At 31.9% G+C, this 17,925-nt stretch overlaps 1 protein-coding gene across 2 annotated transcripts in view; it reads right to left on the reverse strand.

Annotated features, from left to right (window-relative positions):
- Window positions 1-17,925, reverse strand: part of RDX (radixin) — a 121,395-nt gene that overhangs the window by 29,262 nt on the left and 74,208 nt on the right. The window contains exons 11-15 of one of the 2 annotated variants that reach the window (XM_051986947.1): window positions 12,280-12,440; window positions 11,120-11,212; window positions 10,548-10,790; window positions 9,374-9,534; window positions 6,046-6,092 (exon numbers count right to left, since the gene is read on the reverse strand). In XM_051986947.1, the coding sequence (XP_051842907.1) occupies window positions 6,074-6,092; window positions 9,374-9,534; window positions 10,548-10,790; window positions 11,120-11,212; window positions 12,280-12,440 (677 nt within the window). In that variant the 3' untranslated portion in view covers window positions 6,046-6,073. The remainder of the gene's footprint in view (window positions 1-6,045; window positions 6,093-9,373; window positions 9,535-10,547; window positions 10,791-11,119; window positions 11,213-12,279; window positions 12,441-17,925) is intronic. The other variant, XM_051986946.1, reaches the window with a different exon arrangement.

Genomic DNA, 17,925 nt, shown 5'->3' on the forward strand with positions numbered 1-17,925 from the left:
GGATTAAACAATCCTATAATACAAAAGAGTGACAGATTGGGTAAGATAACAAAACTTGACAACCTATTACTTACCAAAAAAATAAATTTAAAGAAAAAAATGCTCTAAATCACTATTGATCAGAGAAATACAAATGAAGACATCTCTGAGGTACCAGTATATACTTCTTCACCATAGGAGGTTAGTGAATGACAGGAAAAGATAATAATGAATGCTGGAGGAAATGAGGGAAAACTGGGAATGTCAAATATAATTAGTGGAATTGTGAAATGATCCAACCACTCTGGAGAGTACTATGGAACTATGCCCAAAAGGCTATCAAGCTGTATATAAAATTTGATCCAACAGCACCATTACTGGGTCTGTATCTGAAGGAAATAATAAAAAAGAGAAAAGGACCTATGTGTACAAAAATGTTTGTAGCAGCTCTTTTTGTAGTGGCAAGGAACTGGAAACTGAGTGGAAGCCCATCAGCTGGAGAAGTTATGATATATTAATGTTATGGAATATTATTGTTTTATAAGAAACAATCAGCAGGACGATTTGAGAGAGGCCTGGAGAGACTTACATGAAATGATGTTAAGTGAAATGAGCAGAACCAAGAGATCACTGTGTACAGCAATAAAAAAATTATGTGATAATTCTGATGGGTGTGGCTCTTGTCAGCAATGAGGTGATATTCAGGTTAATGCCAATAGACTTGTGATAGAAAGCCATCTGCATCAAGAGGCATGATTATGGGGATTGAATGTAGATCACAACATAGTAGTTTCACCTTTTTTTGTTGTTGGGTGCTTGCTTTTTGTTTTCTGATTTGTTTTCCTTTTTGACCTGATTTTTCTTGTGCAGTATGATAAAAGTGTAAATATGTATAGAATTGTATATATAGGAGATAACCTAAATAGTTGGAGGAATATTCAGTGCTTGTGATTAGTTGTGACAATATAATAAAAGTGATAATATTACCAAAATTAATGTATTTAATGCTTTACCAATTTACACAACTTAATAAAATAACAAAATTCATTTGGCAAAATAAAAAACCTAGAGTATTAAAGGAAATTAATCAAATGGACAAAGGGGATAATAACACTTTCAGACATCAAACTATATTATAAAGCAGCAGTTATCAAAACCAAAAAAAGCTGGAGAAGAAGAACAAGAGAAAGCAAAGAGAAATGAAGCAGACTAGACAAGGGAGATTCAGAAACAAGAGAACTTAATAATCCAGTGTTTGACAAAGTGGAAAACAAAATATCTAGGGACAAACTCCTCAATTAATTAAAAACTGCTAAGAAAATTTCAAAGCAAAAATTAGACTTAGACCAATATTTATACTCCACTCCACAAAAAATTCCAAATAGATAAGTGATTTTAATATTAAAGATCATATGATTAAAAAATTAAAAGAGAAACAGATCATGTATCTCTGTATATGTGGGTATTGGTAAGAGATGTATCTTTAACCAAACAAAAGACAGGCAAATCACCAAAGAGAAATAGGTAACTTTGCAAAAAAAGTGACTAAAAAGATCATATACTTTTGAACCAGAGACTATATTACTGGATTTATAGTACAAGGAATCCATCAATAAATAAAAAGTACTCATACACTGCTAAATATTTATAGCAATACTTCCTACAACAACTAAAAATTAGAAACATAGTAATGTCCATCAATTGAGGAATAGCTAAACAAATTTGGCATATATGTGTAAAGGAATACTATTATGCTGTAAGAAATGATATGCATAATGAATAGAGAAACATGAAGAGACCTATATGAACTGATGCAGAACAAAAATAACAAGGCCAAAAAAATAATACACAAAGTAACTAAATATAAAGAATGACACACCAAAAAAGTCAAAAGTAAATGTAACAATCAAGTTCAAGTGGAGTTCAAGATATGAGATTACTCTGAACCTATGCCTTTGTGGAAGTGCCACAGGTGTTATATACATTTTTGGACTTTTTCTGATATTTCAATCATTTGTGCTGATACTATTAGTCAAATTGAATGGTTCTCAGGGAGAAGAAAAGAATATATAGATAAGCAATGTAAAAAACAGAAAATATCTACAAAATCTTATTTGAAAAAAAATATATACCTGTTTTAGGGAGAAGCTTGGAGCTCAATAACACAATTTTGTCATTTCCCAGAGGCAATCCATTATCTTCTGTTCAATTCTGGAGCCAACTCATTGGCTAGCTATGATTTCTCCCCAAGATATATAACAAATGGAAGCATGTTTCAGGCTATCATAGTCTGGACAACAGGCATTCTTTATCTAGTTTTTTTCCTATATTGACAGTCCAAATTTTTAAATAATTATGGATCTTACCCTTGTGTGATCAATACCAAAAGCAAAATTTATAGGATATTCCTTTCATTTAGCTAAAAGCTGGCAACAGCTTTTTGTTTTCTGATTTTGAAGAATGAATGAAGATGGCAATAATTTAGGTAAGCATATATTTTCCTGTTTTATACCTCAGCTGATAATAATGATTAGGTTGTTAAACAAAGTTGTCTATTTTTTTTTTAAATTCTATAACATAGACATTTTAATAGAAAACAGTGGACTTTCTCTTTATTAAAAGCGCTTTAAAAATTCAATAAACAATACACATGGTAAGACTATATAATCTTTACATTTTGTAGTTAAATTATGTGAAGGTAATATATACTTGGTCTAGTTCTTTTTCTATCTTTGCTCTCTTCAATGTCATGTCTTCTTTTATAATCATATCTGGGACTGTGACATATCTGAAGTTATGTCTACATGTGGTAGCTACACTGTCCTTGATAGTGAAAGAGTTTATAAAAAAGGATCAAAAATGATGGTTATAATTAAGTGAGAATACTTGGGAAGGTGGGACTAGAGCAGAGAGGCAAGAAATCTCTCAATAGGAAGTTATTAAGCAAACAGGAAGTAAGGGATAAAGTCCTTTTTTGAATTAAATATTTAAGTAACAAGAGGGGAAGTGGCTGGATATGACTGTATAATTAACTGATGCCTAGCACTTAGTACAATGCCTAGCACACAATAAGGTGCTTACTAAATGCTTATTGATTGATTGGATACTAAAAAATATAACGTTGATTCATACAGATAATTTTAATGAGATAAACCATATAAACATAATTAAATATCAAGTAGCTTAACTTCATAGTTCAGTCATTTTTCAGTTATGTCTCATTTCATGATTCCAGTTAGGGATCTTAGCCAAGATATTGGAGTGGTTTGCCATTTCTTCCTCCAGCTCATTTTACAGATAAAGAAAATAAAGCAAACAGTTAAAAATGGTTTACCCAGGGTCATAAAGCTAGTGACTGAGGCCAGAACTGAACTCAGGAAGATGGCGCTTTACTTGCTATGCCATGTCGCCGCCCAGTTTAAGTTGGATGATTCTTAGTCATAATCATCAAATCAATATTGTTATTTCTATCCTATCCCAAAAGATAGTTTTGATTATGTGTATTATCACCTAACACCAGAATGATTCGTGGTGCCTTTCTATTTATTCTATCTATAGTATTTCCTTGCTCATTATTTTGGTTATATCAATCTTTCTTTAAAAACTTGAACTCTAGTGTTTCACTGACCTCTACAATCTCCTGGTCTCATTCATCCCATCTAATGTTCCTAACTAGATGTTCTTAACTACCCATAGTTGATAATCTCCCCTACAACCATTAAGACTTATTTTTCTTTTTCTGCCTATGCATGTTCCTCTAGCGGTTGAATACGCCATTTTCTATGTTTGCAATACCTTACCCCATTTCTCTGCCAGAGTATTTCCTTCCCTTTAAAACATTATGGAAACTCATGTTTTCTGTGATGTTCAGATAATTCCATTAACCTTCATGTCTTTTTATAGATCTTTCCTAATATTCAGTAATTATGTATAGAGAACTCAATATAGTTTTTATTATTTTTATACCTACTGATTTTATCCACCTATAGAGTAAGGATTAATGGTTTTCTTATTTAACCATTTAAATAAAAAGTTCCTTTGAGGGCTATGCATTCCTTTCTACTACTATGCATTCCTTTTCACTTCTCTACAAACTTCCCTAGGCATTAAATTGATTATTCGCTAAGAAGAGCAAGCAATAAGAAAAAAATAAAACTGAGTAATTCAGCAAGAAATAATAACAACTTAGAAACTAATGCTAACAGTTTTTATCTGTCACTGACCACTAGTTTTCTCTATGAAAAAAAGTTACTTTTCATAATTGTACAGCAGTTACTTTCACCTATATCCCTATAAAATTAGACTAAAAGAGTTAAATGAAGGTAGAGAAAATTTAAGTGTTGGAACACATAATTTGGAATATTAAACTAGAATTTTTCAGGATTGGAAAAAAAAAAAGCAATGAAAGCATTGTACATTCAGATAAACATCTCCTCACTCCCATACATATAAATGTTTCCAAACACTAGCAAACAGGAAATGAAAGATTTCTCTAACATTGAAAGATAAAAGACGCCAAGATAAAAGAATGATATGATAAATTTAAAGTAAGGCATTTTGCTCTGCTATCATCATAGTCTCATTAAATATAATCTGAACAATACTATGGTCCATAGAACTGCTACAATAATGCCCTTAAGTATTCATTTAATCACTTATGTAATGTAGTCATTAAGAAAACATTAATATGTGACCTTAATCAAGCTCAAAGGACACTTTGAAAGAAAGTAATAAACATGAAAGATCTCAACCCACGGGTGAAAATGTCTGTTTAGTTATAAAAAGCAATCATCTATTATTAACAAAAGAATGGCATTAGTTAGAATAAAATCATAATTGATGTTTTAAAGATTTATCTTTAAAATACTTCATTTAGGAAATCATGTTTTAAAACAGAAATAACTGGCTATTTCAGCCCAAATCTTGCTTACAAGCAAGTTATACTTCCAAGTGTAATGAACATAATGCTACTCAATAAATATTGTTAAAGACATAAAAGTCATGATGAAAAGAACTAAGATCTTTTGGGATTTGGATAATTCAAGAAATAATACTTAAATTTTATGATGGGAAAATGCTATGGAGAATAACAATAGTATCTCTCTACCTCAAGATCTCCTAATACCTACTGGAAGGCACAAGAATCCTAAATGTTGTTCCCAAATTAGATCATCTCAGTTTGTGAAACAAAGACCTTAAATTCCCCACAAAAAGAGGCAAAAGACAATGCTTCATCACCATTTCAAAGGGCAAGTTAGAGCTTTTCAAAATATATAACAGTTGAAAGGGGATTAGAGATGACCAGTATCAACATATTAATAAGTTAAAATAGGATTTACTAGAAAACACTGAAAACTGAAATTTAATATGAATAACAAATGATCAAGGCATACCAATTCAAAATACATGAATAGCAATTAAAGAACACCAATATTAATGTGCTCTCAGCTATACTGCACTTAGAAATATAGGAAACAAGTGATCTAATGCTTTATATTTCTTAAGTGTATTCAAAGGTTTGTAAAATACACTGAACCTTCTAAAAGTAAAAACACATTCAAACACACATAGACACAAACCCATACACACTTATTAAATATGATATTCTCCATTGAACCTTTACTCTGATGCCTCATTGCAAGGTGGAGGTGACCCTGAAAAGTCAAAGGCTACCCCACTGTGAACAAAAGCTTTTTAAGTCTTACCAAAACTAGAAAGGCTTCAAGATTGGAACCAATGATGAAATGAAATATATTGTCTAAGAGCCTGTCTAGTTAAGTATGGAGAGAGGATCATCAACAAACAGAAAGCTGGGTACCAATGATTAATTTTTCAGCAAAGGGAGTACTCACACCAATGAGGTCATGAATCTTTCAAAGTACCTAAGCATACTTGATGATCACACTCATTTGTCAAGCAGAAGTCAAAAAAGTCGAACAAACTCAAAAATAGGCTCATGCTCTGACCATTTAGAATCATCTTGAAGACCAATGGCTTTGTCTACTAATAAGGACCAGAAAATGCATGCCAAAGGTAAGTAAGCAACAGATCATTTCAATTGCTTACCTGTTGGTCTTTTAAAAATTCTTTAATTTTATCCTGCATATGAAAAGCTTTGGGAATGAAAGAAATTCTATATCAACTTACCTTATTTTTATTTCTAATAAATTTGGAATCAGCAAAGTAATCAAAGTTGGGTAAACAGCAAAGGGGAATTTGTCTTAGACAAAAGTGAAGGATTAAAACTTTTATTTCTTTTGCAGTAGAAAGTATAATATTATTTCTAATAATATGCAGAAGAAAAATTACTATCAAGTCTAATATTTTTGAAAAGTAATTCTAGTTGGTAAATAAGGAAGTCTCCAAAAAGTTGAATACAAAGAAAAATTCTATACAAATTTAAGTGACCTATATCTAAACCCTCCAGAAGAAAAGTGAAACTATATCCAACTATAAATTGAGAGGACATCTAGTTAGTGCAATAATTCTTAGGGTATGCTAAAAATGAGTTTATTAAGAAGAAATAATGTGTCCAAAATTAGTAAGAAAGATGAAAAACATCATTTATCAAGGGTTCAGGATTTAAACCTGACCGATAAATGCAATACTATTTTAAAAAACACATACCTCTATTAAAAAGCAATTAAAACAATTCAGTAAAGAGTATTTTTATACTTTAATAAATGAAATGAATCAATGACAATGAAGCTGACCTTCCATAACAAAGGCCCAAACATTTTACAATAAAGCAGGGGCTGAAATTCAGCCAAATTTAGTTTAGTTGTCAAAAGAGCCTATTCATCTATTGAGAACTAGCAATCAGTCATTGGCCTCACTTCCAAGTCAAAAAAAAAAAAAGAGGTGTGATTTCAGTAATAAATAAAAACAGTGAACCTTGAAGGCGTGAACTTTTAATCTCTTTATTATTAACCAATGAATGTTATCCAAAATAGTAGATGTAATTGTAGTTTAATTGAACAACACAGAATCATGATGCTAAACTCTCACTAAGGGCAAAAAGCATAATGTAAATTTACTTTATCAAATGATTAATAATGTTTTCTTAACATGGCTGCATGAGCATGTGCTCCCATGGTGAGTGAGAATCTATACTGCTTTGATTATGAAAACCCAAATTACAAATGGTTGTTTCTATGTTAGAAAAATTCAGACAGCTTTATAAATGGATTAGATCTATCCATTTTAATTCAAATTTATGTAACATAGATGAACAGCAACTATCACCAGTAATTTTTCAACATTGACATTTAGCTGACATCAATGTTGGTGTATTTATTTCAAGGTGGAGGGAGACCCAGAATCCACTGGAGGCACAGTATTTCACCTGCTATGGCAAAACTTTGGAAAAATTGATAAATGCTTATGCTTCAGTGCACCAAACTTGGGATCTACTCAATGTTCCTTTGAAGTACTCCAAGTCATACTGCAGCAGGGAACACTCTCTTCTACCAAGCAAAATTCTGAAGCATGTGCACCATGCTTGCATATCAGTCATTTCAAAGTTAACCATCTACTTTTAATCCCATAAAGCTAAAATATATTAAATACAACTTTTCCTTATCATGACATCTGCCCAAATTGTTCCTTTTTTGAAGTCAGCATAAATTAAAAAAAAAAAAAAAGCACAAGAGAACTTTTCAGATATAAGCTGAACTTATTGTGCATGGAAAGATGTTTAATAAAATGGCAATATTAATAGATAAATGTAAGTATGAGTGCATAATATCAAACGGAAGGTAGCTGAACCACCCTCAGAAAAAATAAGGCTTTTTTTTCTTCCTTAACTCCAAATATGGGCACTTTACAATGAAGAAAAACAATTTAGACCATGTTAGTTTTTATGATTATTTCAGAAAGACATAACTGAAATTAATATAAACTAAATATAACACACTAAAACATGATTTAACAATTGTTGTTTTCTCATTAATAGATTTAGAAAAACAAGCATAATGATTCAGACTCTAAGTATGCCTAAGTGATCATGAAATAATTGTGCCAAGAAACTGAACTATAAATTTTCTTCATCTAATTCAAGGACAGAACTTCACACACACACACACACTCACTCACACTCACTCACACTCTCTCTCTCCCCCACGCAAGCATCCCTCCAGTAAGAGTAAGAATATACCAGTGAGAGCTTACATGCTTAATACAAATCAAACTTTTACAATTTAACTCAACAAAAAGGCAGTTAAACAATGAGCAAAACAAAATCTCCTGAAGAAAAAGAAAATCTTTTTCTGAAGAAGCCTCTTTTTTGTGAATCATTATGAATTATTAAACTTATGGCTTCCACACTCAATTTTATATGATGTTTGAAAGACTAATCATGTATATAGTGGTGAGGTAGTATACTACTGCCCCCTTCTTTAAGACTGATGTTTTAAAATGCTCCCTTTGCCAGAAAGATCCAAGATTTTGTCAATCCAAATAAATTATGAGTAAATATATGCTCTTCATAGTAAGGTATATATTTGAAGAATATTATTATTATTCAAGCTTTTAAGTAGTGCATTTGCAGATAGTGTTCCATCTGTAAGTTCTCTTTTAGAATTACTGTCTTGCTGTCTAGATCTTTGTGAATCAGAAAGCAAAAAAAAAAAAAAAAGTCATCAAAGGATTACAGGAGATGAAATACCAATTTATATCAGAAAGAAATTAGTAAAAATTTAGCATATCTAATTTCTAATGATGTGAATAAACTGGAATTGTAGAGAAAAAAAAAGCAGCTGCACACCACACCACTCAGATATGATCTTTTATATGATTTGTTTACATTCTCTATACACTGGGCCAAGACTCCCCACCTTGCTTCCTACCCTCATTCATAAAAGATTTAAAGTCAGTGATTTATATAAAGGCAAAACTCTTAGATGTATGGCAGAAGGAACATTAATAGAAAAGTGTGGGTAGATGGGTGACTGGATGAGTAAGGGCATGTTGAAATATAAAAAAGGAATATGAAAGAAAGAAGAGAAAAGGAAGTGTTCTACCTCAACATCCATAAGTTCCACTTATGAATTCTTTTAAATTCTCAAAGTGCTAAGATCAAACATACACATTTGTCAGTCACTGTTAGTGTAAATCTTCAAATGGGAAAATAAAAAATGGAAAATGTGACAATGGAACATGCTTCTTCAGTCCTCAGCCAAAAAGAAAGAGAAAAGAAAACAAATAACAAGCATAATGTCATACTGCCTTAATGTTGAATACATTCCCTTAAATTTGTCTTTATAACCACCACAGTCAAACTGGTATAAGCACTTTGGCAAGGTGGGATGCAATCCATCAAATCTGCAAAGGCCTGCTTTTCTCTGTTGGTGGTTCAGCTTATGAAGAACATATATGCAAAAATAACAGCTCTCACATTGCTTCAAATTCATCAATACGCTGTTTTGTATTGCCTTGTCGAATCTGCCGTAGAGTCTTGTACTTATCACGGCCTGCTTTAACATTTTCAGCATGAAGTACATCATTTTGTGTTTTCTTTGTTTCATCTCTGGCTTGGGCTAATTCTGAACTTAATGCCTATGTTAAAAAAAAAAAAAAGACATTTACTTTTTAAAGATTTATTAACAAAACTAACAACTTCTTGATGTCTTAAAAATATATATAAACATCAAATCTTTGGCTTTTCATCTGAAAAAATTTTTAGTATAAGTATTAAGAAATTAAATCATTTTGTTAATTGTATAATCCCCTTCCACTGTTGAAGTTCTTTTTTTGTGAGGAGGAAGTTATTTTGTAAAAGCTATGTGGCAAAATCATGGCCCTTTCTATATTCTGAGTCTGACCTAATTGACAAATGTTCAACAAAATATGAAAGGTTTTTATGTAGAGGGACCAGATCAATAAGGTTTCTCATCTATTTAGGTTATAATATGATAGAAAACCTTTAAAAAAATTTAACATATACAGCACTATCCATTTTGATCCTAGTTATGTAGCATCTCACTATTAAAAAGGAACTTTCATCTAAACCCTGGGATATCCCTAGCACCTAGCTGACACCTTTTATGGCAGGTACATTTTTTGTTAAATGGAAAGAAAAAAAGAACTTCATTTCTTCTCATTAAAAAAACAAAACAAAACCCTATTCAAAAGGCTTCTTAGGATCATGTAATATTTTTAAAGTAATTATGTTAGAAGATCCTCACAGTAATTTCACTATTATTCTGATACTATCTGAATGGAGACCAAATAATTTTTAGAAAAATCTGGATATTTAGGGATTGTTATATTTTGAAAAGAGAGTAAGCATTACTTGAACATTTCCCTAATGAACAACAGATAAAAAAGTTCCATTAATCTATTACATTAGTGTCCACTATTATTATATACAAAATATACAAAAAAATCTTTATATTAAATTGACCAATACAGAATCAAGCAAGCAGTTAACTACTCACAATGGTAGCCAATATTAAAAGAAAAAAATCTAAAAAGCCTACAAATTTATTTCTGAAAATATTAGTTTTTTTTACAAAATAAATAGCATATATACAAACTTAAGTTCCAATTTTAACATATTAACTTAATACCTGTAACTGCTTCTTCACACGTTCATTTTTCTGTGTTTCTGTAACACGCTCTTCCTCACTTCTATGGTTCGTAACACCATCACTAGACAGTTCAGCACTAGCTTCAGAATTATTCTCATCATGCTCATCATGTTCATTCTCTGTTGGAGGAATGACTGGTGGGGGAGGAGGGGGAGGAGGGGCAGACATTACAGTTTTCAGTTCTTCTTTGGTCTTCTCCAAGTCTTCTTGGGCTGCAAAAGCCTGAAGATCAGAAACAAGTTTAAATATCCCAGAACTATATGAAACATAGTAAAATATATTTAATTTAAAATTTCATCAAACCAAGTGGTATGGCAAATAGTACTAGGAGATTATAGAACAATATTCCGTTAGTAAAATTATATGCATAATTTGATTTTTAAAAATGCTAATGAAATTTAAACCCATTAGAAATAATATTAATGAATACAAAATTGGTTTTGGTATTGTGAATTTACTTTGCCATGGAAGTTAGAGGATTTCCAAATATAGATACATTTTTTATTACTTTTGTCATATTCAAATTGAAACACGTAAAAAGTCATCATTACTTTGTGTTGCCATTCTGAGGCTTCCTCTTCTTTTTTCTTCTTGGCTTCTTCTAGAAGTGCTATCTTGGCAGTGAATTCAGCAAGTTCTGCTGCCTAAAATAAAGTTCATAATTAAACAACACTAAAAAATATACAAAACATCTAACAATATATTCCCACTTTATCAATTGTGAAATCAATGAAATCTTTCATATATTACAGATAAGTTATTTAAGCAGACTTTATCTTGGTAGTCTTCCATTATTCAAAATAAAGGTTGACTATTTTCTGATATGAGATAGTTGAGGAAAATGATTTGTAAATGAAAAAGCACTAGAAAAAATGTGATCTGCTATTATCCTGATACACAGCATCACTTTAAAACACCTCATAAATCTTTAAATGAACTAGTCAACTTAATAGGTTTTACTCATTTTTTTTTTCATTTAAAACAAATGTAAGGGTTTATTCCAAGAAACTTTTGTAAAACAATAAATGAAACATGCTGGTTTTTTAAGGACACAAGTGTTTTGAGTGATAGAGTTTGAGAGAAAGATAAATATTTCCAATAAAGTTTCATTGAATTATCAAAAGCAAATTTTAGGACATATGGTCCAGAAAAGAAATAGTTAAACTGCATAGTGAAGAATACTTACACCACTAGAGAGTTTTTTAACCCTTTTGATAACCAAAAAGATTTGGTAATTAAAGACCTGCCTAGTTTCAAAAGCCCTTAGACTATCAGCATAAAAATTTAGTCACAATTACAATTTTCCTCCTATTTTTTTGGTTTATGTTTGTTTTAAATTCTACCTTTTTCCCCCACGATTTGTTGTTGTTTGACTCTGTGTGACCCCATTTTCTTGGAAAAGATACTAGTTTGCCATTTCCTTTTGTAGGTCATTTTACAGAGAAGAAATTGAAGCAAACAGGGTTAAATGATTGCCCAGAGTCTTACAGCTAGTGAATTAAATCTCCAAATCCACATTTGAAATCAGGAAGACGAGTCTTCCTAATTCCAGAATTGGCATTCTTTCCACTGTGCCATCTAGCTGCCTTTTAACATTTACATAAGGATAACTGATTATGAAGTAGCTAAGTGGTGTGGTGTTTTGTTTTTTTGCTTTCCACTCAGTAATAGTAAAAACTGCTTAAAATAAAATGAATATCAATTTTCTCACTAGCTGCTCTTGATTTTTCATCTGGTCAGCTGCCTGCTTGGCTAGAGCAGCCTTGGCTTCCTCTGCAGCTCGACGTTCCTTCTCTAGCCGTTCTGCTTCCTCTTTTGCTCGCTTTCGTTCCTGGTCCAATTCAAGGGCTCTTCTAGTCTGTTCTTCTAGTTCTATCAAATAAATATTAGCAAAATAAGTAGAGTACAAATCATTCTACTTAAGAGAAAGATCCCAACTTGTAATCTTGATTACAGATCATGAGATTTAAGCATAAAGGTTACCAAAGCAATGTTTTTAATTTAACAAAAGCCAACCATTTTTGATAAGCTCTACTTGCTTAAGAAAAAAAAGTTAAATTAAGATCCTTTTCAATTCAAATCAGAAAATTGAAAATATATACACTCTTAATAATGACCAGAAACATCCTTTCCATTTTAATATTTTAAGTATTATTTCTTCCTTTATCAGAAATATTAACATTATATAGTGTTTTAAAATTCAAAAGCTATATTGCTTGAATAGAAATCAGAATATGTGTGTGTGTGTGTATGTGTGTGTATATATATATATGTGTGTGTGTGTGTGTATATAATATGATATATATATATATATATATATATTTCAGAATATAATCCAAAAATAGTATTTGCTGATTAGATACCACTTCTAACATGAAAAAGATTAAGTGTTGCACTGGATTAATTACTTCTTTTCCTTTAGGAAGTGAGCCAACATATTTTTCTTTAAAAAAAAAAAATCAGATTTTTCACCTTTATGTATTCTGACATATACTTGACTTCTTACTCTGTGTCTTTGCCAATCTGATTAAAAAATTTTAAAAACGCCATTTTCTTTCTGAATTCTGTTCTAATAAGTACTTGGTCTTTTTGTAACATCAATAAATGATACTTATTACAGGGTGTTATGAGATCCTGAGACAGTGACATAGTAAATGGAGTGTTGGATTTGAAATTGGGGTGATCTAGATTTAATTATCTTTTCATACACTTACTAGTTGTGTCATCTTGGCTAGTCATCTGAGATTCAGTTTCCTCATATGTAAAATGCAAAAAATTTGCCTTACAGGGTTTTTTGTAACAAATGAGCTAATAAAAATAAACCACTTTGCAAAACTTAAGTGCTACTCAAATGTTAATTATTGTTGTCATCCTTTCCATTTTGATGAAGACAACTAGGTAGTGCAGTGAGGAGTGTTGGAGCTAGAGTTATGAAGATGAATTGAAATCCAACATGAAATATTTAATGGCTGTGTAATATTACTTAAATCATATAACCTATCTGCCTCAAATAGGGATATAATAGTATCTAGCCTCCCAGGGCCATTAGAAGGATAAAACAAGACAATGTTTCTGAAGCATATTGCAAACTTTTAGCAGCTATTTAGATTTCTTATGTGGAACAGCAACTTTCCTCACTAACAGGCAGTTTTTAGCACTAGATACTACTTACATTGTAGAAGCAGATAGGTAGTTCAAGACATAGAATTGGGCCCAGAGTCAAGAAGACCTATGTTAAAATCCAACTGTAGTTATGTACTTATTAACAGTGTGACTCTGGTCAAGTCACTTAATCTTTCTGTCTCAGTTTCTTCTCAACTGAAAAATAAGGACAATAATAGCACCTACCTACCTCCCAGCAATGTTATGAGCAAATTTTACAAAGCAGCTCTCATGCCTTCCTTTTCCTTCTTTTCTACTTCTAAATAGGAAACAGTTGGAAGGAGAATTTGGTAGTGAAACTAAGAGTGTTAAAGAAGGCTAAACAAAAAAACAAACAAACAAACAAACAAAACCCCCAAACTACAAAATCCATGGATTTCTACAGTTACATCTATTGTTATTTTTTTTTTCAAACTCAAACTAATTTAAACTGTGAGAAGTTTTAGTGGATAAGAAGTTGAATGAGCTAAGAATAAATGACTGTTTTCTGAAAAGTTAAAAATAAATGTTCTGGTGATGATCAACTATGAAACACTTGGTTCTTCTCAGTAGTTCAATAATCCAACGCAATTCCAATAAACTCTGGATAGAAAACGCCACCTGCATCAAAACAGAGAGCTATGGAAACTGCATTCAAATCAACATATACTATGTTCATCCCCCACTTTTTTTTTTCCCCTCATGATTTTTCTCTTTTGTTCCAATTTTTGTCTCCCAACATGATTGACAAAGAAATGTGTATTCAAAAAAAGTACATGTATAACCAGAAAAAAGAAAACAATAAAATAAAAAAGGTTGATTCTTAAATACAGAAATAGAAATTGTTATTAGAAAGTTATATCGCTTATTACCACTAACTAAACTGCAGAATTCTATTATTGATACATGATAACCAAAATGCCCATTTAGAATTTCCATTTTAAAATCTGCCCAGGCAAACTTGCCTATATAAATTTTCCCAAAGAGCATTAACTCTTTGAAAGCTAGGACTCTGCTTTGATCTTTGTATCCTGAGAGCCTAACATAATGACTTGTACATAAGCAGATGTTCTTTCTGTTCCTTTTCAGTCTACTGTATTGTTTCACCTTGCAAGGTATACCCTTTAACTCTTGGTTTACTCCAAGGCTCTGCCCTTTTCCATTCTTTGTATTTACAGACTCCAAAGTCACTTAAGGAGAGCTCCTTTTCATCTCGAAATCCTTTGAGAGCACTATCTCCTTTTCTCTTCTCCTTCCTCCTCATCTCTAACAAAGAGACAGGTCTCCTCACCAGGGTCAATTCTTCCACATGTATACGTGGATCCCTTTCCTTTCCTTTCTTCAGCAGATTGCAACCTCAATCATCCTCCCCTTCTTTAATCTCCCTATCAAGTGATTCCTTCCTTACTGCCTTCAAATTTATCCAAGTCCCACCTTCTTAAAATATCTTTTTTAGATCCTATCCTCTATCTTTCTTCTGTTGGATTCCTCGAAAACAAATAAAAACTGACTGCATTGACTTTTTTCTACTTCTTCTACTTAACCCTTTGGAAACTGGCCTCTAAGTTCATTAACCAAATGAAGTTGCTCTCTCAAAGGTTACCAATTATTTCTTAATTGCTACATTTGACGGTGTTTTCTCAGTCCTGGTCTTTCTTGACCTTGAATACAATTGAAACTGTTAACCATCTTTTTCCTTCTGAATGCTCTCTCTTCTCTAGATTTTCACTCTCCTGGTTTACCTCCTAACTACATGATTATTCACAATTTCTTTTGCTAGTTTATTACCCATATCATACTATCTAATAGGAGATATTTCCCAGTATTTGACTCTTGGGCCTCTGTTTCTCTGACCATAAACTCTTGATAAACTAATTAGCTTCTATGGGTTGAACTATCACTAGTCCTAGGTTCTTCCTTGTACTTCAGTCCTTTATCACCAACTTCCTATGGCACATGAATGTCCCAGAAACAGCTTAAATTCAATATGTTCAAAACCAAATCCCTCTTTCTTACTTCCCTTTATTCTGGCACCACAATCCTCCCAATCTTTCAGGTTTGTAATCTTAGTATTATCCTGGATTCCCACATATCTAAAAGTATCTTTTTCTCCCAAAGTATTTTGTCTTTGACCATTCTGTATATATTTCTATTGAGTAAGAATACTTAAATATGTGTTTATTGTATCCCCCTATTAGAATGTAAGCTTCTTATGAATATTTTTTCCATCCTTTTGTATTTGTATCCAGAGTGCCTTGCACATACTAGGTGCTTAATAATTTCTCCATTGATTGATGATTTCTTCAATTCTAATTATTTTAATTCCACTTCTATTCATACAAATAACACAGACATATTCAGCTCCAATTTCTTCTGAGTTCCAGTCTTACATTTTTAACTACCTATTAAATACTTCATACCAAGAACATGTCAGACTCAACAGGTCTAAAATGGAACTCATTTCTCCAAAATTCATCCTCATATGAGCTACCTTATGTCTATTAAGGGTGATGATGAAGGACAAACAATGGTAACACTATCTTTCCAGTCACTCAGATTTCACATCCATCCTTTTCTCTATTCACATTATCATCACAAGGTGATCAGATCACCATATTCTCCTGCCTAAACTACCATAACAATCTCCTACTTCATTACCCAGCTTCAAATCTCTACCTTATCTAGTTCATCCTCCACAGTTACAAAAGTGATTTCCATATGAAGTCTCTTCCTCCATACTGCCGTCAGAATAATCTCTCTAACACATAGTCACATCATTTCTCTTCCTCTACCTTTTAGCCCCGCTCCCAACCTCCCCAAAATCTAGAAGTCCAGGCTCCCCATGATATAGTACCAATGTATTTTTCAGTCTTATCTCCTATTAGTTCTTTTTTTCTAACACAACTGGATTTCTCTATCTCATGAATATAAACTGTGCTGTCTTGTTCATTTGCCTTTGATGTTGTTTTATGAGCATGAGAAAGCTCTCTTCCTCCTCTTATTCAATCGTCTTTTAAATTCAACTCATATGAAACATTCTATGAAACCTTCCTTAATCAAGTATAGAAGAATTAGCTGATAAACTGCTTGAAACATTTGAAACCATTTTACTACCCCCCCCCATCCTCCTAGATATTCTTTCCTTCCTTGACTTAAAATTCTTCTGATTCTCTAACCATTATTCTTGGATCCTCATCTTTTGGATCCTTAATACAAGGAGGTATTTTTGAAGGCCCGTCTTTTTTCATATTTTTCTTTATGCATAGTTTCCCTTAAAAATCTACTCAGTCCTACTATTTCAAATAATACAACAGATGAGCCTCTATACACCCACATTCCAATCCATACTCCAAACCAAAATCCTCAATAGTTGTGCAGGATATATACTAAATGCTCCATGAGCCTCAAAATAAAATTTAAAATAAATTTTTTAATCTTTCCCTCTTTCTCTGCCTTTAGCATATGTTTTATAGTTAATTTAGTCTTCTTTGTTCACAACCTTAGATATCTTTAATTTTTCTCCTTCATATTATTTCTGATCAATTACCAAGACTTGTGACTCAAGAGACAATATATGCCAAGTCACAACTTATATGTAATTCTTATTATATTATTATCCTTATTACTGTCATTATAAGTAATTTTTATTACTGTTACTTCCACCTATGCAACATTTCATATCTCTATTTTCTTCTCATTGCTACTACCTTATTTAACAACCTCATTATTACTTGCCTGGACAACTGGAATAGTTTCCTAAAAGATTTGTAGTGCAGGTTTGATCATGTTATTCTTCCTATTCAATAAATTCCCATGTTTCTTTATCACCTTCAAATCAAATCAATCAAATACTAGATAATAAGAAGAGTAGTTTTATATATATACACACATACATACACACACACACACACATATACACACAACATACACACACACTATTAGTAAGGGTTGAGGAATCAAAGGTGTTACTGAGATCATTAATGTAGGTGCAGACTGATTCTTTTAATAAACAAATTCTTATTGGCTAATTGACTGAATGAACTTAAGTTAAGAATAACTAAAAGTTTGTTCTTTGTGCCTTTTTTTTAAAAGCTGTATTGGAGTAAAAAGGAAAACTGAATGTAGGGTGCTGCAGGGGATGATGCCACTGCTCAGCATGGATGGGGCAATAATAATTGATAATAGATCACATAAATTTGCTTAATTCTGATTTTGC

The sequence above is a fragment of the Antechinus flavipes genome, chromosome 3, assembly GCF_016432865.1.
Source record: "Antechinus flavipes isolate AdamAnt ecotype Samford, QLD, Australia chromosome 3, AdamAnt_v2, whole genome shotgun sequence".
Lineage (NCBI taxonomy): Eukaryota > Metazoa > Chordata > Mammalia > Dasyuromorphia > Dasyuridae > Antechinus > Antechinus flavipes.